Source organism: Neolamprologus multifasciatus, chromosome 7 (assembly GCF_963576455.1).
Source record: "Neolamprologus multifasciatus chromosome 7, fNeoMul1.2, whole genome shotgun sequence".
Classification (NCBI taxonomy): domain Eukaryota; kingdom Metazoa; phylum Chordata; class Actinopteri; order Cichliformes; family Cichlidae; genus Neolamprologus; species Neolamprologus multifasciatus.
In genome coordinates, this window is record NC_140445.1 from 10,737,825 (window position 1) to 10,760,169 (window position 22,345).

General features: G+C 41.3%; 1 protein-coding gene and 1 pseudogene across 4 annotated transcripts in view; both read left to right on the forward strand.

The window, feature by feature from the left end:
• sez6l (seizure related 6 homolog (mouse)-like) overlaps positions 1–22,345 on the forward strand; it is a 105,507-nt gene that overhangs the window by 23,238 nt on the left and 59,924 nt on the right. For all 4 annotated transcript variants that reach the window (XM_085168134.1, XM_085168135.1, XM_085168136.1 and 1 more), the window contains exon 2: positions 20,118–20,564. In XM_085168134.1, coding sequence (XP_085024260.1) covers positions 20,118–20,564 — 447 coding nt within the window. The remainder of the gene's footprint in view (positions 1–20,117; positions 20,565–22,345) is intronic.
• Positions 20,846–20,964, forward strand: LOC146513796 (5S ribosomal RNA; annotated as a pseudogene).

Consider the following 22,345-nt stretch of genomic DNA (forward strand, 5'->3'; position numbering starts at 1 on the left):
TGATCAGTTTGTTAGGTGTTGAAGACCAGGCTCTGGACTGCTGGGCTAGGGTTGGCATGCACTCAGGTTTATCGTCATTCTCAATTCTTCAATAGCTTTCTTTCTTTGCAGATTTTTTGCAAAGAGATGAAGTTCTGTTAGCAGTATAATGCTGCTGTTATTGTCCTAGAGGCATTTTCCACTTTACCATTGCACTCTTGACACTTTGTGCAATAAAAATAAAAGTTATGTCCATCTCTGTAGCGCTCCACCATTTAACCCCTTCTCCACACAAACTGAAATTGCACAGAAAAAAAAATTATTTGAATTTTTTTTTTCATTATATTCATCTGATGTGTACATAACTGAAGAACCTTTGTAATGCACGTATCAGCATAATTTTATCTACGTAATTAGTGAATTCAGTACAGTAATGCGTTATATTATAACACTACTGAAAATTGAATGTGATTACACCTCCAGGATTACCTGGAAATAGTTTGATTTATGCAACTATCACTTGACACACACCGTGTACTTAGAAAACCTATTTTTTGTCTGATATTATAACTCAACCTGCATTTTTACTGCAGCCAAAAACTATGGCGACTGTGGCGACTTCCTGCAGTGAAGTCGCCACAGGTTTATTTGTGAAAAACACTAAAAATATACAACCAGCCTCTAAATGTCGAAAATAGTGTAATGTGTTGAGCACTGCTTCAGAATCATGTACTTAAGTCTCCTAGAATATAGAGTGAGCTTGGCAACTTCAAATGGAGACAAGACAGTGAGTGAGAAGGAGTTTACGTTTCTGGAGTCTGATATTCATGGCTTCAGTCATCCAAACTAATAACAAACCACATGAACAAGGAAGATGCATCACCCCTTTACTTCTTCGACACTTCATTTCCTGCATTGTCATTAAGGTCAAATCAGCAGCAACAAAGCAGTTCTAAACCAGCGTGTGATTCTCTTTATAAATGATTAGGGGCACTTCTAAAGCATGGTGAATAGAACCAAACATGGTTTTAACTCCAAAGTCTTCCTACTCAACCTCATCTCTGATACATTTGTTGTCTTTTTTTTTTTTTTTTGGGGGGGGTGTTGATGTTTGTAAATAATTACTGAAAGAATCTCTTTTCAAAGTAGAATTACAGAAAAACACAGTTATTGTCTGAATTGAACCTTGTTACAGATAAACCCACACTGTGACTGCTTAGGTGAGATGTATTTTGTGAGTTCAGTATAGGGCTGGGCTATATCATACCGTTCACGGTAATACCGGTGTAATTTTGGGCAACGATAGGAAAAGGAAATATCGCGATAGAATATGGGTAAAACGCGCATGCGCGGTGCCTATGTTTACATACGCACATGGCGGCGACGCAGAATGAGAAGAGCGAAAGTTGAATGAAACGGATGAACCAGAACTGGTTTGTAAAAATGCTGCAACTTCAGTGGTGTGGAACTGGTTTAGCTTTCATCCGTCAGATACACAACAAAGCACTATTTTTGCTAGAGCATGCTAGCGGGCCGTCGTTATTACTGTGTTGTTTGGAAAATACGGCACACTTAAAATCAATCCTTTGATTTTTCTGAAATCGTGTGCCTTATGTATGAATTCTGGTTGTGTTTACTGACCTCGAAACGATTTTATGTACACGGCGCTCGAAAATCTGTCAAATGTTTTAGTACGACTTTGCTAAGCTACGAAGCCGCACCGCTTGATGGATTGTCGGAGCATTACGGCATCGTAGGCAGGAGTCTCGCGGAGTGATACGTACTGTGCTTCAACATAATATTACCGTATTGTGTGTGTATAACCTCTTTTTAAGTTTTGTGGATATTATACATGGTTATGCTGAGGATATGTCGGCCAATTTCCACTGGAAATGCCTTTTGGTTAAACTGTCATTAAAGAATCTGCACTGTTACATTTTTATATAACTTGAATGCACATAAAAAACAGCTGCTTGTTTGAAAATACATTGATGGGGTTTTTTGCACTAATAAAGATGTGGAGTTGTAAAGTATTTTGTCTAGTGTCAATTATATCGTCAGTTATATCGTTATCGCAAATTTTTAAATGTATATCGTGATAAATATTTTTGGTCATATCGCCCTGCTCTAGTTCAGTAGTGTACATTTCAGCTAAACAGAGAAAAAAGACTGTGTCATATACATGATGAATAAACTTATATGAAGCTGAGACCTCTCTGCATTGAATCATACTTGTTATTAATCCGCGGCTCTCTTCCACAGCTTGTCTTTTGTGTTGCCTTCATCCTCTCACCTCTGCTGGAGGTTTCTTCCTGTTAAAAGGGAGTTTTTCTGTCCCACTCTCACCAAAGTGCTGCTCATAGGGGGGTCATATGATTGTTGGGTTTTTCTCTGTATGTATTATTGTAGTGCCCTGAGGTAACTGTTGTTGTGTTCTGGCACTGTGTAAATAAAACTGAATTGAATATGGTGAACATATTGATCAACATTGGCAACATTAACCAAAAAAACATTTATATTCATTTACAGTGGCTTTGTGCCTACTAGATAAATCTAAAGAATAAATTGAAACTGTAAAGCTTGAGGCTGTAGAACAAAATATTACAGAGCTAGAGAGAGAGCCTGTTTCAGATAAAGGTTGATTTGAATCTAGTATTTTCCATGTAAATATATACTGATAAAGCCATAGAATACACCTAGGATGTGCATGACCTGTTCTAATATTGTTCTAAACATTTAAAAAAAATCCCGTACCCTGAGAGAACCCACCCAAACACGGGGAGAACATGCAAACTCCACAAAGAAAGATCCTGGCCTGCTGGTGGAATTGAACTCAGGACCTTCTTGCTGTGAGGCAACAGTGGGAACCGTGCTGCCTCTCAGTTAACAATTAACAACATTAAATTTAAAACAGAAAGCACTCACTGTAACACTGAGCTAAACACTCCCATCTTCAGTCTAGACAGGAAAGCACAAACACTTGTTGTTGTGATGGCCATAATGGATCAGGCTACTCAAAGACTCAAAATCAATAAAACTGTCTCTTGAAATAGATGCAACTATCCTGATCACTCTGAACTATAGTCAGTGTTCTCATTTTCAACCTAACTTTTGTCAAGGACCAGCAAGAGGTCCTTTTCATCTGATTATTGTGATCGAGAGGTCACCCAGGTATCACTGTACCCTGGCGAGCTCCCAAAACAACTTATGCTACAGCTATAGCCTTTGAAACATCAAAGCTTTCCCAGACAAAAGGCACACGCATGCTGCCTCATGACCTTTCATGCTATTGCACATGTGACCTTTCACAGCAGATACATTCGAGCCAGTTAATCAGTTGTAAGGAAAAATGATTGCTAACCACCAGGTTTAGAGTCAGTTTAGCACTTTTGCTGCGAGTAACAACAGTATAGGTGGTGTAAGGGTTAGGTAGTTAATTATTAATATTAACAATAAAATTACTAATATCAATATTCATGAAACTTTAAGTTTACTAATAGAACAGATCTGAGCTTTTATTTGATGGACATCCTAGCTCTTATCCCCTTCATAATAGTCAAAGGAGCTTGCAAAGAAAAGCGTCTGGACTTCTTTAAGTTGCTTTAAGACGTTTCACCTCTCATCCGAGAAGCTTCTTCAATTCTGAAGAACACAACACAATGTGGCGAAGTTTGCAGCGGGTTCTCTCTGCGTACTCTGGTTTCCTCCACAGTTAAAAGTCATGCAGTTGTAAGGGTAACTGGTTATTCTAAATTACCCAAAGGTGTTGAAGTGCAAATGATTGTTTGTCTCTGTATGATAGACTGGCAACCTGTCCAGGATGTACCCTGTCCCTCTTGCCCTATCACTTCCGGAGCCCAGATAAGGATAAGAAGATGGGTGGATTGGAAGTTGCTGTAAATCCATTGAATTTTTTTTTTTGTTGAACATTACTTAATATGAATACAACATGTACTGCAGACATAAGTTACATTTCATTCATTCAACAAGATTATCATTGGTGTAACAAACAAATATTTTACTAGTTCATGTAACAAGACTGACTTTTGATGTGCCAATGTGTTTAAACAATATAAGATGAATTTAAATAAATCTAATTAGACTAATGTGGTACAAACATGTTGATTGAACAAAAGTCAAATTAATTGAATGTTAATGTTAATATTATGTTAAACCTACACACATATATCGTGTTGACACAACACAATCAAGATGGATTAATATAACATGATTTGTTTAGATGGAATATAAGTGGCAAGATAAAATTACGTTCATCCAATGAATTATTTTTTTGAGTGCATCATGAATGTGTGGTGTGTTTTGTGTGTGTGTGTTTGTGTCTAATCACACCTTACTTTGCAGGGGAGGGATCCTTCTGGGATCTCTGCCGTCCTCCAGCGTACACCTAAAGCAATCAAGCCCACTTGTTTGTCATCGGCTAATCAGCTGGCTTATACTGACAGCAAACATTCAGTTTTCGCCTGAGCGTAAAACAATCCTCAGATGAAGAGATGAATTGATATTTTTGTGGTGCTGTAACACCAGCTGGAAAATAAGCTGATCGTCAAGGGTGAAAAATGTGAGTTTCACATTGACTCAGTTTCCTACCTAGGCTACATTGCAGAGAAGGGGTTGATCAGAGCTGACCCAGTGAAGATCAAGGTGGCAGAAAAGGCCTTTTCTTCTTTCGAGGATCTCATCATTTCTGCACCCATCCTCATCCAGCTCGTTACCACCCAACAGTTAATCATGGAAGTAGACGCTCCTGATTTCGCGGTTTGGAGACATCTTATTGCTCTGCAAAGAAGGTAATATGCACCCTTGTGCCTTTTTTCTTATTACGTAATACAACTATGATGTGGTGAGCAGAAGTGCTGGCAGTCAAGATGGACTTAGAGGAGTGATGCTGCTGGCTTGAGCTGAGTGGATCCATTAATTAATTTGGACTGACCACAAAAACCTTGCATACTTGAAGCGGCCAAGCGACTGAATTCAAGACGAGCCAGGTGGGCCCTCTTCTTTGCTTGTTTGAATTTTGTAAACACTTACCAACCTGGCTCCTGGAATGTCAAACCAGATGCCTTATCCTGACAATTTTCTGCCACCGTCCTGCATCATTGGTTCTATCCTGAGAAATCGAGTCATTGGTCCGAAATGCCCAGCGGGACGAAACCGACCCAGGTAACAGTCCTGAGTCATCCACTGGAGACATACTGTGGTTATGAACAAAATTATGCTCAGACTTCCATCGCAAACATCCTAATAAGCCCAGTGAGCGCCAGGAGGATCCTGCTTGGATCTGTCCTCCTCCAGCGCACACGTGAAACAATCAAGCCAACCTTTTCATGATCTGTTAATCATCTGGCTTCTATTTATAGTGAGACCAAACCTTCAGTCTTCAACTGAGCATTGAACAAGCTGTGGTAGTGAAACTTCCTCTGATCTTTAAGTCTGCTTCCCTGTTGTTTCTCTGATTACTTGCCTGTCTTCTAGAATGCACAGAAGCCCCGGCATGTATCTCTGGAGGAGAGGAAATTGTGTGCAAGAGATTTATGGAGAAGAGACTGTTCCTACGTCAAGAGTGATCAGACACATTGGATTTTCACGATCAGACAAACCTGCTTTGTTGACCTTTGTATAAATAGAGATTGTGGATCTTCCCTTGATCACTGTAAACATACTCACTGAATCTGATCTTCTAAGTCTTGCGTTCAAGTCTGGCCTGCACATTGGTTATGACAATACTAATCCCTCTTTTAATTTAAAAGAGAACTAGAAACCCTTCAGTGTTGGGTAAACTATTCTAATGATGTGATGAGCACACTCATGCCATTCATTTGATTGTGTTTATATTATTTGCACAGAGAGCTAAAGAAATTGACTTGGATTCATCAACCATAAGAACATAAAAGGTGATGGCGGGTCAGTTGGTGTTTTGAATGCACATTCATAGGTGGGGCCAGGTATAATATTGATTCCAAAGTATTTTAGCACAATTTACTTAATTTCTTGAGAGGACACCACCCACTCTGATTTCATTAGTGGTAAATATTGGTAAACTAGGAGATATTAGTAAAGCCAGAATCAAATACCAGCTATTGTCTTTAACTAACTTGTGAATGTGTGAAGAGCAGAGATTCTGGCAGGAACTTTGCCATCCCAGCCATGGCGACAATCCCTCCTTACTAGGTTTAAAGTGTTTAGTCTGCTGAGTGGTTATTTTCTTGCCCCAGCAATGTCCTCTAACTTTTTCTGCTCAGTGTTCAGAGGGTAATGCACTGCTGCTCAGTTGCTGTTACTATTTGTTGTTGCTTTTCTAAAGATAGTATTGATGCTGCAGTTCCAGCAGTTTTGGTGGAAAGCAAGCAGGGTAATTATTTCCTGCATTTTGACTGAAGGTGCTGATCACTGAAACGTGCTGCTCTAGTTGCTTGGAGTGGGATAAAAATTTGCAAACGCATTTGAAAACAATTTAAATGAAATGTAAAGGTCTTAAAATAAGACCTTATTTCGATTAAATCAGTGAGTTTTAGTCTGTGCAGTGAGTAAGAGGTCTCTTGGCTGACAATCTCTTCAGACAGCTCAAGACAGCCCCATCAAATAATAGCTGTCAAATAGTAAATGTCACAGCACATTTCCCTCAAACAAACCTCAAAAAATGCCACAAGTCTGCCAGCCATCATCATGTTTACTGGGTAACAACAGTAACACAACCTGTGCTTTAATGGTCAGATCTGTTTTTTGTTATTTGCCCAGTGACTGAATGAAATTAATTAAGTTGCAGAGTAGCTATGGAAGCTGTCGGCACATTACTTGAGAATATGACAGGAAATTAATTATATTATATCTTCAGCAGACTTTGAGTTTTAAACCAAACTCAAGGATACATGTTGAGCTTCTCATGATTCTGTTTAGGAGCGTTTCCATTTGCTCTGTCTGTAAAGGACAGTGTTGGGAAGGTTACTCTTAAAATGTATTCCACTACAGATTACAGAATACATGCCCCAAAATGTATTTTGTAACGTATTCCGTTACATTACTCAATGAGAGTAATGTATTCTGAATACTTTGGATTACTTAATATATTATCATGCTTTTTATAACTACATGAATGTACTATTGCTGTATGATTTATTACTTTTACTGAAGGTTATTCGCCATACTAATACCAACTAGATTTTTAAATCTTAATATAAAATGAGTAACAGTAGGGTGGACATTAGGTAAGGCTGCACTTTTAGCAGCGATCTTGTATAGAAAACTATTCCGCGGGTATATGAAACAGGTCCGCGGCTCCGAACCGTAAAGACATAAAACCGTAAAGTGACCTCTGGCTAAAACATCGGGTTCCGTGTCGGGCTTGTAGCAGAAAACTAGCTTTACTTTGTTCTCTGGGTCAGCTTTGCTAGCGAGAGACAGAGAGAGGTGAGAGACAGAGAGAGGCATTGAAAGGCTGCTCCAACTGAACTTATTGTTTGGGAGGAAAACACAAACACAGTGTACAGTCGAGTCTTAATAGCTTACTTACAACTGGGCTTGTCAGGCACTCTTTTTGGTTGCAGAGGCTATTATTATATTTACATGCTTCCAGCTCCCGTTTCTTCTCGGTGACAACTGGTACTTTGTGACTCTCCTTTTTCTCCCTCCCTCGCTCACAGACACATAACGGGTATGGCAGTCCATTCTCCCTGCAGCACGGACTACACTGCCCATGAGGCTACATTCTTTAGGGCTATGCCTGCACTCTGCCTATTGCCTTCATATCAATTAATTTTTTTGAATAATTTTTAAAAAATATTTCTTCACGTCATTAAGTAGAGGTGACATGGGCCACGAGATTGAGACACAGACATTAGAGCCTCTTATGCGTGTTTTGTTTGGGTTTCCACCAAAAATAGAGAGAGCATATCCTAATGGAACAGGAAAATACCGTTGTGTAATCCATTCATTTCAACAAAGTAACTGTATTCTGAATACCACCTTTTTAAACGGTAACTGTAACGGAATACAGTTACTCATATTTTGTATTTTAAATACGTAACAGCGGTACATGTATTTCGTTATTCCCCAACACTGGTAAAGGAACATATGTCTTTTTCATTAGAATTCATTGCTTACATAGTTCAAAGTCAGATGATGCCACTCTTCCAAGAAAGAGGGTAACTGGGATGAGTAGAACAACAAAATAAAGGTTTGAAGCACTCACTGGAGGACAGTTAAGGACAAAGCACCAGTCATCCATGGCCCAAACACTTCCTAGAAAAGTCTATCCACACTATAAAGCTAACTTAACAACATGTGGTGTTCAGGTAACAAACTGCTTTACTGATATTTTACCACAATTCTGTTCTCTGCTTTTATTTTCTTTTAATCATATCATGAATGTGATTTAGAAACACACTCTCACAGACAGCGGAACCATTATAGTGCATTTCCATTGTGATTGTATGGCAGCTCTTATTTTGCCATGCAGCCCAGTCACACCAAAAAGATCTGTTGTTAGGCTTGTTTTCTTTATTTGTCTCAGTGTGGTATTTAATCTGTTTTTCATCTCAAGCTGTGAAGACAAGTCAGACAGAAGGTACACAGTCTCTTCACTCAAAATATACATCCAGTAATTCTTACTATCCCCACTTAGAGACTCATTTATTCTATGCTGTAACATTTTTCATTGATTCTAGTGTGTTGTTTCATATTTTACCAGGGTCAAGCGCATATCAAAGATGTTCTATGAATTCATGCCTTTTTTTTAAGGTCTTTGTTTGAAGAACAAACCAAATGGAATGTTCACGTTTGTTTAAGAAGGAAAGAAGGGCTGGACTTAACTTTTTTGAAGGTGTTTCTCCTTTCATTCAATAGGTTTCTGAAGAAGTATTCTGTAAAATCTAATTAGTTCCCAGAACTCAAAAAAACTAAGGAAACTTGTTGCCTCAAAAAAATTGAGTAAAGCTTAGCTAAAAATGACTAAATTAGGACAACTTATTTATTTTGAGTACTCTGTACAATCTCATTTGCTCCCAGAACTCAAAAATATTGGATCAAGTTTACTTAAGATGACCAAGTTAGGGCAACTTATTCATTTCGTGTACACCGTACAACCTCATTAGTTCCTAGAACTCAAAAAAAACTAAGGAAACTCTTTGCCTCAAAAAAGCAAAGTAAGTAAGTAAAGCTTACTTAAGATGACTGTTAGGACAACTTATTCATTGCAAGTCTGCAGTATTAAGAATAACTTGATATTTCTGACTGTACAATACTAATTGTTTACCTACTGACAAACATTTCAAGTTCAACTAAATGAAAAAACAATTTGTGGTACCATGAATAAGATTAAAAATAATTAACAACACTTTTTGTAATGATGTTAAAATCAGCCCAACTTTTATTTTCAAATGCAAAAAAGTATAACAGCCAACATACTGGACACTGTTCTCTTGAACAACAAACAAACTCGCGAGTTGAGAGCGAAGAGAGGTGAAACCATCTCATTTGTGCCTTCATATTGTATGAAGTAAAGGATCAGACTGAATTGTTGTGTTGTTCAATCATTTGTCAGACTGTGTTGTTCAGTTCAGTCATCTTACGATTTTAATATATTACCACTAAATTTATTGACTGATCACTGGTTGGTAGCACCACTCTATTAAAAAGCTAATTCTCCAGGCTGCAGGACAACAGGTTAACTGGTGTCTGTCAGCAGTGGATGAACTCAGAATTTGGTAGCCAGTGTCAAGTTTTCCAGTTTTAACAGTAATGAGAGACGTGGGCATGTTTGTGAGTGTAAGCTGGTCTTCATTGCGTGTGTGTGTGTGTGTTAGTAGGTGGGTAATGCATTCTCTGTTTTATTTTCATCTTTTAACTTTTGTTGCGATGCTTAGGTACCTTTCTCAACCTCCGATTCAAGTTAGTCAGCCTCAGGTTTTCGTTTTTCCTTAACCCGATTTTCATGAGTCCCCACACTAAAAACACTTTCATTGATCCTCCATGTTCTCTTCTCCCTCCTTGTTATATTGTTCCTCCTTCCCACCACTGCTGTCTGTCTCTCCCACATCCTGCAGCAGTTCATAGTTGTGTGCATTATCAGCAGTCCTGTGGGCAGTTTTTCTTCAACTTTGTCTTGTTTTTCTCAGTTCCTTCGATTGAAACTTTTACTCCATGTGTGACAAATCTAAAATTCAGACAAACTTTCCAGCTCCATTCACACACAGTGATATTGCGGGTGAACCTTCCAATTCCCATCTTGTGATTGGGAGAGCATGTCGCCATCCATGATGGTGTTTGTATATGCTGCTGGTCTCCCAACCCTTTATTGACTAAGTATCATATAGGCCGCCTGGACCTATTTGGTAATTTTGTCTGTAAAAGAGCCAGAAATTAAGTGAATGCTTTTGCCTGTTTTTTCAGAATAACCTCAGCTTTCAATATCAGGCAGTCATTTTACATTATTGTATTGTTAATACAATGGAACAATAGTCTAAAGTAAAAAAAACAAACAAAAAATTGACTTATAGTTAAGATTCATAGTTAAGTGGAAACTGATATTCAACATGAACAAAATGTAACACAACATCAACTTTCTCTGGAACTGTATTTTGTCATTAGAGAGAGGTTAGTTGTCCTTGAAGCTTGTTTTTCAGGATAAGACGTACATGGAGGTGAAGCTGTGAAATATTTTGTCAGGGTAGGTGTGGAAAACAGCAGGGCTCCTTTTGGAGAAGACAGTGGATTTATTTACAGTGCGGTAAAGGTGCAACAGTTCAATATATATATATGTATATAAAGTGATGGGTGTGGTCTCCTCCTTCTCCTCTTAGCAGTGCTCATGAGCGTGAAGTAAAAACACACGTAGTGACTCCTTCCAAAACAGTAATCCCAAGTGGCTGTCCAGCTCCTGTGATCTCTCTCCGTTTCCCTGCTAGTGGCAAACACACAAACACACGCATAGTGGTAAATGGACTGGTTCTTATATAGCGCTTTTCTACTCTTTCTGAGCACTCAAAGCGCTGTACACAACTTGTACATTCACCCATTCACACCCATTCGCACAAGCACATTTTTTCTAAGTGCTTTCTAAGTAACATTCACACACACATTCATACTCCGATGGATGCATCGGAGAGCAATTTGGGGTTAGTATCTTGCCCAAGGATATTTGGCATGCAGACTGGGGAAGCCAGGGATCGAACCACCAACCTTCCGATCAGTAGATGACCTGCTCTACCACCTGAGCTACAGCCACCCCCCCAATATAGTAATTAAACAATTCTCAGCTCAACGTAAACTGCCACAAAAAAACGTCCGCGCTGCTTTACCGTGCTTCACACAATGATCCAGTGCTGACTGAAGCTTTATCGCCCTGTTAAGAAGGCAGTGCTGGAGATAGCGGATAATTGGCTACAGCCGGCCAGCTCCGATCAGCAACAGGTGCGGCCAGCCTCAGCGCGGGAACACTCTTGGGAATGCTCGTCACCGCTCGGAGGTATAAACAATGCCTTTACGAGAGAGAGAGAGTGGAAGAGAGGGGGAGGGAGCAACACGCACACAATAACACACGGACAGACAGCCTGGCGAGGGCTGTCGGACCATGACAGTACCCTCCCTTTAACGGGAGCCTCCCGGCGACCGCCCAAACTTGTTTGGGTGCTGCCTGCAGAATTCTCTCACCATATCGTCAAGAATAGCGGATCGCGGCACCCAGCAACGCTCTTTCAGACCATACCCCTCCCAGTCCACCAAATATTGGAAGCCCCTACCGCGTCACCTAGCGTCCATAATCCGCGTTATGGAATATGAAGGTGTGCCGTCGATAATCTGGGCAGGTGGTGGGGACCCAGCAGGTGGGCACAACGGGCCGGTCTGGACTGGTTTCATCTGAGAAACATGAAACACATTATGAATCCGCATATTGCGGGGCAGAGACAACTTCAACGTCACTGGATTGAGGACCGAATGAACAGGGAAAGGCCCGATGAAGCGGGGGCCCAGCTTTTTGGACTCAGTCCGAAGGGGAATGTACCTGGTCGAGAGCCATACCTTCTGGCCAACCCGGTAAGCGGGCGCTGGGGTGCGGCGATGGTCTGCCAAGCTCTTGTTCCATTCCGCCGTCCTAAGCAAGGCCGCCCTAGTTGCCTTCCAGGCGCGCCGACATCGACGAATATGATGTTGGACAGATGGTACGGCAAGCTCAACCTCCATGATGGACAGGAGCGGAGGCAGGTAACCTAGGGAGGCTTCAAAAGGTGACACACCCGTTGCAGTCGACGTACTGGCGTTGTGGGCATATTCAATCTAGGCCAACTGCTCGCTCCAAGTGGATTGGTTAGATGAGACGACACAGCGTAGCATGGCCTCCAGTTCTTGATTCGCCCTCTCTGCTTGGCCATTCGTCTGAGGATGAAAGCCAGAAGACAAACTGACCCGGGCCACCAGTTCAGCACAAAACTCCTTCCATACCTGGGAAGTGAACTGGGGCCCTCGGTCCAACACAATGTCCTGGGGAATGCAATGTAAACGGAAAACATGCTGGGCGAGGAGTTTAGTAGTTTCCAAGGCAGATGGGAATTTAGCCAGGGCCACAAAATGGGCTGCCTTGGAAAAGTGGTCAACAATGGTAAGTATAACAGTATTACCTGAAGATGGTGGCAACCCGGTGACAAAGTCCACCGCTATGTGAGACCATGGACGGCTGGCGACAGCAAGTGGCCGTAACTGACCCGAGGGTGGAGAGCTATGAACTTTGTTCTGAGCGCAGATGGTACACGCAGCGACATACTCTTGGACGTCTTTCGCCAGAGCAGGCCACCAGAACAAGCGTCGTAAGAACTTGATGGTACGTTTCTTACCCGGGTGGCAGGAGAACTTAGCTGTGTGTGCCCAATGAATGACCTTGCCCCGGACAGCTGTGGGAACATACTGTCGGCCCACTGGGCCCGAACCGGGACCAGGTTCCAGTTGCTGAGCCTCCCTGATCAACTTCTCAATCTCCCACGTCACCGCACCCACCACACAGCTGGCCGGGATGATAGTCCTCACCTCCTCCTCCTCCCCCTCCCCAATGGGAGCAAACTGGCGCGAGAGGGCATCTGGCTTGGTGTTACGCGACCCTGGCCTGTAAGTGATGACAAGATCAAAACGAGTAAAAAACAAGGCCCACCTGGCTTGCCGGGCGTTGAGGCGTTTGGCTGTCTGCAGGTACGACAGATTCTTATGGTCCGTCCAGACCAGCACCAGATGCACACTCCCCTCCAGCCAGTGGTGCCATTCTTCCAAGGCCAACATGTAAAGGAACATGCAGGGAAACAAGCAGGACCCCCAATCTCCTGGCTAAAGTCTTGTCCATAAAGCTTTGTTCTGCGCCTAAATCTGTGTCTGTCATCTTATATCATCAGAGAGAAAAGACGGTTCAGCTTCATGTTTGGATACTTCTTTATGAAATGCACTCTGCAAGTTTGTATAATAAAATCTCAGAGAAGATCAGGTTCATCTGGTTCTTTTTATTATAGAACCAGATCAAACACTCACCTAATGCCACCCTCTCTCTCTTTTCTGTTGCTGTTGTCTTCTTTTCTACTTCTTTAATCTGAACATACCACAGTGAATTTTAGAGAAATATTGTCAGTATCCCGCAGGGCCGAATGGCCGGTGTGTTTGAGAAGCAGACCCAAAAGCAGAAACACGGGGGACAGAACTGAACTTTAACAAAAAGCGAACATTTTGTTCAGGCTGTTAGAAAAAAACACAAAAACAAATAGCAAAGGCGAAAAACTAAACCATAACCTGAACTGGGAAAACTAAAGCCAGACATAGTAAACCTCTAAATATAAACGTGAACATTAACATGAACCTGAGAAAACCAAGACTTGAGAAAACATTGATTCCAGGAACATGATGCGAGGAAGACAGATGACCCGACAATGAATAAAGGGAGACAGAGGACTTAAATATACAGAAGGGAAGTAGAAACACATGGGGAACACAGCTGACACAAATGAACATGATGTCGCTCAGGAAGCAAAACTAAACACACTGAACATTGAACACAAGACTGTCAACATAAAACAGGAAACGTAGAGGGACGTAAGATGGGACACGCAAGCTTGACAGAAGGGCAGACATGAGAGACAGAGAGAGGGAGCAAGGGAGAACAAGAGGGAGGAAGCACGAGAGAGAGAAAGAGGAGGAAGCATGAGAGAGATTTACAAAAAGACAATAAACTTAAAGCTGGGTCAAATGACACAGAACCATGGCACAGTAAACAAAAGTGTTTCTTCCCATGTTTAAAAATTAATTATTAGCTACATTTTTGTGACAGATATAGTAAATAAATCTTTGATATATATATATATATATTATTTATTGAATGGTAAACTAAAAAGTAAACAATTCTTTCAGCCGTTATTGTTCATGTGTGAGTGTGTGGCCCCTAAAGTTAATGATAGCTGAGAGAGAATTACTGAAGTTTTGTTTTATGAAATGCACTCTGTTTTATGAAATCCACTCTCTTCATAAACAACTCAGCAGATCAAGTTGATGCCAAAGAGCTCAATTTTGGTTTCGTCTGACCACAGCACAGAATCATTTAGATATTCACTGGCAAACTTGAGATGGGCCTGTACATTTGTCTTCTTGAGCAGGGGACTTTATAGACAGTGTGTTACCAATTATATTCTTGTGGCTGTGGTCCCATCTGCCTTCAGGTCATTAACAGGTTCCTCCCATGTAGTTTTATTCTGATCTACCAATGTCTTCATGACCAGTTACACCATATCACGAAAAATCTTGCATGGAGCTCCGGACCAAGAACAGTTGATGTTCATTTTACATTTCTTCTATTTCCAAATGATTCCACCAACAGTTGTCACCTTTTCACCAGGCTTATTGCTGATGGTCTTATAACCCATTCCAGCCTTGTGCTGTCTCTTGTCTCTAATGTCTTTTGACATCTTTGACCTTTGATCTCCTCTTTGGTCTTATCCATGGTGATAGAAAACATGGAATGGAAAAATTATTCTACGGACAAGTGTCCTTTATGCACATAATCAGTTGAGGTCAGGAATATCTGAAATGTATTAATTGGATATAATATGTGTGCCACATGGGCACACCGCCAATCTGTGGGAACCACAATTCTGGCTGTGTTGAAGTAGATCAAATATGTATCTTAATCTATCTTTTTTTCTGTATCTTTGATCGCTCTCCATTAAAATAAAATTATCATAAAATTAGAGACTATTAATTTCTATGTAATGAGCAAACTTACAAATGCAGTGGAAGATCAAATAATTACTTCCTGCACAGTAAACACACCCTGCAGACCATCCACTAAACTGGAGTAGAACCACCAGAAATCTAGTGCATGAAAGACCCAGCAGAAAGGTCAAAACGAGCTGCCGAAATGGCAGTCATGTCCAAATGATAGAAGTGAAAGTGTGTAGTGATGAACAATCAGGTGCAACTAAAATATCAATCAGAGAATTCAGATCTGCTGCTGTAATCTAGTGAGATTCCAATTCCATTATTGATATAACTTACATATTCGATTCCTTATTGATTCCCTTATTGATTCTCAATGGCTCCACTTTGAGAGTCATCTCTAAACAGCATATCAAACACATTACATTCATGCAAAATAATTACATGCTTAGTGGTCAAATGTTTGTGCATGTTGGAGGTATTTCCCCTCTTTGTTGTGATCAGTGTCGGTGTCATAACTCAAAAAAACTAAAGTAAAAAAGTTATTACACATATTACACGAAAAAAATTCTTAAAATTAATGCAGTACATTACTTAATTACACCCAGGAGAAAGACAATTATTATACTACTCATTACGTTATTTGCATGTTACTCTGTAAAATTATCTTATACACGCTGCCTCATAATTACCAATTAACAATATAAACCTACAGGCTACAGCCTTACACACCAACACAAATCCCTAGCCTAGTGAGCAGCGGTCCCCAACCCCCGGGCCTCGGACCGGTACCGGTCCGTGAGTCGTTTGGTACTGGGCCGCGAGAGTTGAGGCTCAGGTGTGAAATGTATAGTTTTCAGGGTTTTTATCAGTTTTCAGCATTTTTTTGTTATTGTTTTTATCGTTAACTCGTTTTTTTCTGGGTCTTTTCACGTGTGTTATGAATAAATCTTCTTTTTTTCGGTACCGGTACTAGTTTTATTTCGTTGTATTTATCCACGACACCTTAAAGGCCGGTCCGTGAAAATATTGTCGGGCATAAACCGGTCCGTGGCACAAAAAAGGTTGGCGACCGCTGCTAGTGAAGACACAAGTGATCTTTCTCTTAGTATTTGGGTCTGAACACGAAGCTGAAAACACAAATAAAAGATGAAAACCAGCACAAAGAGACTTTAAAGTGATCACCACAATGATTCTACTTTAGAAATATGAACAGGTAGAAACGGAGGCTGCAACTTGACTGTTCGTCAGTTTGTTACCTGTTGAGCTGGAGCAGCGGGTGGCTTCACCACAAATGACGGCTTACTTTATCACAGTGCTGGACTGGGGTCAGCATTTACTCAGCTTTAACATTACTCTGGATTCTTGGCTAGCTAGTCTGTGCAGGTGTTTGAAAAGAGTCGAAGTTGTGTTAACAGTAGTTTCTGTCCTGGAGCAGTCTCCACTTTACCATCAAGCTCTCACCCTTTTGTGCAATAGAAAAAAGTAATGTACCATATCCACGCTGTAAACCACACCACTATTTTCCTCCTCTGACACACAAACTGAAGTCAGTTGATCATAGCGAGAGGGCAAGAACCAGTAAGTGAGATCGATAGGCAGGCAGACTAACGATTCCAAGGTATTGGACTACTGGAATTTTCATCCCTATTGAGGACATAGATCAACTGGTAAATCGAGAGCTTTGCTTTTACACTCAGCTCCCTTCACCACAACGGGCTGGTGCAGGGTCCACATTACTCCAGCCACAACACCAATCTGTCTGCCGATCTCCCCCTCCCCTCTCCCTTCACTCGTGAATGAGACTAAGAGATACTTAAATTCCTCCACTTGAGGCAGTAAATTTCTCCCACTTGGACGAAATGAAGAGGCTGAGGAGAGTGATCCCTCTATAGTTGGAGCACACCCTGCAGTCTCCACTCCAGTGTGCCAATCAACAAGGTATTGCCCCTGATCGCCACTCAACATTGCAGAGGCATGTCAACCAAGACAGTCCTAAAACATCCAGAGCCTTCAGAAACTCAGGGTGAACCTCATCCACCCCAGGGGCCCTGCCACCAAGGAATTGTTTCACTGCCTGACCCCCAGGTATAGACAAGTCCCCAGACTCTGCTTCCTCTATAGAACATGTGTCAGTGGGTGGGATTAAGGAGGTCCTCAAAGTATTTGTTCAGTTGAAGTCAGTAGCACTCCACTCACACTATACACAGTGGATGTAGAGCACCGCTTTCCCCTCCTGACTCACATGATGGTTTGCCAGAATCTCTTCGAGGCAGTCCTAAAGTCTTTTTCCACGGCCTCTCCGAACTCCTCCCACACCTGAGTTTTTGCTTCAGCCACTGCCCCAGCCGCATTCCCTTTGGCCTGTCATTACCTATCAGATACCTCTGGAGTCCCGCAGGCTAATCAAGCCCAACAGGAGACCATCTTTAACCTAATGGTTCTAACTTAACCTTCACCTCTGGGATCCACCATCTGGTTCGGGGGTTACCACCACGACAGGCACCAACCATCTCTCTGCCCAAGTTTAGTGCAGCAGTTTCAGCAGTGCTGAACATGTTCCATTTGGACCTAGTAAGATGACAGAGTCCCCAGGTGGAGCCCCTTCAAGCACCCCGAGAAGACTAGTTACTCTGAACTGATGTTTTTTACTTAGGCGCAGACAACAGTCAGGACCTGTTCTCTGACCCAAAGGCACAGGGAAAAACCCTCTTGTCCACCGAGGAAAACCCCAATGCACAGACAGCAATCTGAGGGGATACTAAAATACCCACTTCAACCCACCGTCTGTCACTGAGGGCAGTCCGGTGACTGCCCTCAGTGAGAGACTGTTCCGGAGCCCCTTGGAACCCCTTGGGCTCCGAAACTAGTTCTGGAGCCCAAGGCGTACATTGAGGTTAGCCCAACTGTATCTAGCTGGTACCTTTTGACCTCAGGCTCCTTCCCCACCAGAGAGGTGACGTTCCATGTCCCAGTCACTAGTGTTGGTAGCCGGGGATTGGGCCACCAGGCTCTCCACCCCTGGCAGCCACCCAGCACACACTGCACCTGACCCCAACAGCGCCTCCTCCTCCCCAATTAACAGGAAAAGATTGAACCTATTTCTAATGGTCTGTGGTGTTTAAAAACTGCTGGATGAAGCTTGTTATTTTTTTGTCACTGCATCATTAAGTGAATTACAGCTTCTGATGGGACTTGACAGGTTGAGCTCCTGTGGTGGTTCAAAGTTATATCTAATAAATATGTCTATATTCTTCCTACAGGGATCCTGCAGTTGGTGAAAAGATGCATCTCTGGACATAATGATGATATTGATAATAAATTCTGAGATTATAAAGTGACAATACTTTGTCACTAACTAACTATAAGATTGTGAAAGGATGCAGAAAACCTAAGAAGAGATTTTTTAGGGGGTAACAGGTAATTTCCACTAATTTTTGACAACTCAGGTGACCCAGATCTAGGTATATACAGCAGTCTAATATGACTTAATCCAGAACGAAGTCATACTATTTTTGTATATGTTTGGCTTCTGGATCACTATACTAAGCATAATTTTGTCTAAAAATATCACTTAAAGAACTTGAAAAAAAAAAACAACCCAAAAGCACACTAATACAGCAGATCTGTATCAGGAGCAAAAGTTTTCAGCATCTTTAGCAAACTAATGTTGCCTGCAAAGAATTCAGCTAAATGTCTGTGTACATGTTTACACATCTTTGTGAGGACAGAAAATTGGCATGCTACTATACTTGTGGGGATTAACAGTCACCTATGGGGACAAAATGCCCGTCCCCGCAAATTTCAAGGCATTTTTGAGGCTAAAAATGTGGTTTTAGTGTCAGGGTTACAATTAGGTTATGGTGAGGTTTAGGATAAAGGCATTCATTTTTGATGATGGCTAGAGAAAGCATTAAATCAGTAAGATGTCCTCAGTAAGATATGAATACGAGGTTGTGTGTGTGTGTGAGTGCTTGTATTGACAGCTACTGCTGTGTAGCTGCCTAAGTAATCACAAGCTGTGAAAGTTTAAATGAATTTCTTGATGATGGTGTGACAAGTTGAGCATAATGCAGGTACATCTAGAACATTTTTTTCTCTTACAAAAAGACTATTTATTTTCTGTCTCAAGATGGAAAAATGCAAAATGAGAAGAAAGCTCTCAGAGTGTTGACAACACAGAGAGGATATTTTCACTGATTTATTTCCTTGTGATAAAAATGAGAGCAGCTGTGCTCTGTTAGTTCTTCTCCTGCTTGAGGAGTATGTAAATGACTATAAATTATTAAATCATGTTGAGGCTGCATCATGAGCACTTTTTAGGCTGGACTGTATGGCTGCTTATTGAGGGTTGACTACAGAGTGTTAGTGGCAGGAGTTGGAGGATGTATGTGTAAATGCTGGTGTTTGCTGTTTTTGAACTAAGCTGCTGGAGATGGTATTTTAATCCTTCTCTCCTGTCATGCTTAACTGCCTTGTCTACTACAATGTATACATGTGTGTGTGTACTTGTTTAAACATCTTTGTGAGGACCCAAAATTGACATGCCTCTATACTACTCTAGGCTCAAAATATGGTTGTGGTTTTAGGGTTATAATTAGGTTATGCTTAGATTAGGGGTAAGGGTTAGGATGAGGCATTCATTTCTAATGGTTAGGATTAGGATAAGTGGCTAAGAAAAGCCTTATGTGAATGTCATCACTGAGATGTGAAAATGAGAGAGAGAGAGCGAGTGTACATGTGTGTATGTGTGCATGCTCATTATATTGTGAATGCAACAGCTTAACTGGGACTAGCTGTGCCGACCAGATAACTCCACTCCTGATAAGACCAGCAGAACAGTGACAGAACCACCGAGAGCCATACTCCCAACACTTTATAAAAAAAATTTTCTCAACTGCTTTGCCAGTTCAAATGATTAATCCCTTATTTTCCATGCTTTTCAGATAAAGAAGTCTCTACAATAATGCCCTCTGCCAGGTCTCCAGTATTGCCATCAAGGAGCACAAAGCAAGGCAGCCCCAAAGAAAAAAACTCTAGTGCCATGACTGGTGGTTTGCAACAATCAGTGCTGGCTCAAAAAGGACAACTGGTTTCCCAGAAAGGGGGCATCCTCCCTTCTGCTCTGCCACAGAACCTGCTACCTCTTTTGGGCAGAGGACTTTCCATCAATCATACCCCGGAGCATCAAAGAAGAGGATTACCGAGGCGGGTAAAGTCCCCCGCATCAACTGCAGCATCAGGGCAAGGCAGCAGTCCAACTCAGCCACTTCCTACAGACGCACATTCTCGGATGCCTCACACAGAGAGGCACACCCCTGAGCAGGAGGCTGAGATCACCACTGTGAGCATGAGGCCAGACCTTGACGCAGAGATAGAATCAACTTCAGCAGGTATTTAAAAATTGGTAACAACTTTGTTTAACTGAACCAAATATTTGTTAGGCTAGTTTTTTTTCAATAAAAAAAGACAGCGAGACACCAGATTTACCTTGCTGTAGTTATTCTTCCCGCTGTATCCTGGAAATTACAAAAGCACCTCTAATGCATGAGCAAATCAGTTTCAGGAAAGTACATTTTGTCATGGTCCTGGGTCTGTAACCCAGTGTTTATGTATTTGTACATTTTGATTCTGGTTTAAGTAATAATTTAAGATTTAGTGTTTATTAGACACAGCTTACGGCCATACCACTCTGAGCATGTCTGATCTCATCTGATCTTGAAAGCTAAGCAAAATCGGGCTTGGATAGTACTTGGATGGGAGATTGCCTGGGAATACCAGGTGCTGTAAGATTGGGGTGGCTGTGGCTCAGCTGGGAAAACAGGTCACAAAATAATTGGAAGGTTGGTTATTCAATCCCCTTCTGCTTCAGTCTGCATGCCAAGTACCCTTTGGACAAGATACTAACCCCATGTTGCGTGTGAATGTTAGAGAGAAAGAGCACAGAAATAAAGTGCTTGTGTAAATGGGTGAATTAGGCAAGTTGTCTAAAGCACTTAGAGTGCTCAGATAGAGTAGAAAAGCACTATATAATTCACTATTTGTTCTGGTTCTTTTAGTTGTTTTCTGCTTTGTGTTATATAATTTCTTGTCTTTCAGTTCTGTTTCCATGCCTCCCTTACTTTACTTTACTTTATTGATTTATATAGCACTCTTCACATGATAAAAACCACAAAGTGCTTCACAATAATATAAAACAGATAAACTTAAAACAGTACAATCAAACATACAGCACGAATCTAATTAAAAGCTAGTCTAAATAAATGAGTCTTAAGATGATGTTTAAAAGAATAAATAAAATCCAGGCAATGTAGAAATGGAGGGAGAGAATTCCACTACCTGCCACCTCTCTAAAAGATCTATCACCTCTGGTTTTAAAACGTGTTCGGGGAACTACCAACAGCCTTTGATTAGACGATCCTAGCCTGCGAGAGGGAGTGTGACGTTCTAAGAGATCAGAAATATAGGCAGGAGCTTCATGATTCAAAGCTTTAAAAGTCAGTACTAAGATCCCCTCCCCTATGTTCCAAGTTCCATGCTTTTTCAGCCTTGTCTTCACGTTTGTTTAACTCTTGTCTCCGTGTTCGGTGTTCCCTTTTTGTCTCCCCAGTCAGTTATGTTCCCATGTCTGCTTCTTCCCAGTCTCAGTATCAAGCCCATGTGTCTTAGTCTTGGTCTCCTTGGTTATCGTACTTTCTGTTTAATTTTGACATTCTTTCATTCTGTGTTCAGTTTTGTTTCTCCTGTCTTGTTATGTCTGATCTGTTCCTCCTGTGTTCCCAACTGTTGCCCATCCTCTTGTTATCCTGTGTGTGTATTTAAGTACTCAGTCTTTTGCTGCTCGTTGTCGTGTTGTCCCGATTTGCTGAGTATTTCCTTGTGTGCCATGTTTCCCTAATTTCTCATAACTTCCTGATTATTAATTCCTAGTTGTTTGTAACTTAGTTCCCAGTTCCTAGTTTCTAGATTTTGCATTCTTGTTTTTTTGTGTTACGAGTATTTTTGTTACAGCTAATAAAGCTGCCTACCTTAGTTCATCCCTTTCATGTCTGAGTCCTGCATTTGGGTCCTACCTCTACCTGCAACACAGTGTACATGACAGCTTTATCAAAGGCTTTAGTACGCTGCCATAATTAAGTCAAACAAATAGCAATCAAATGTTTTCATGTAAAAT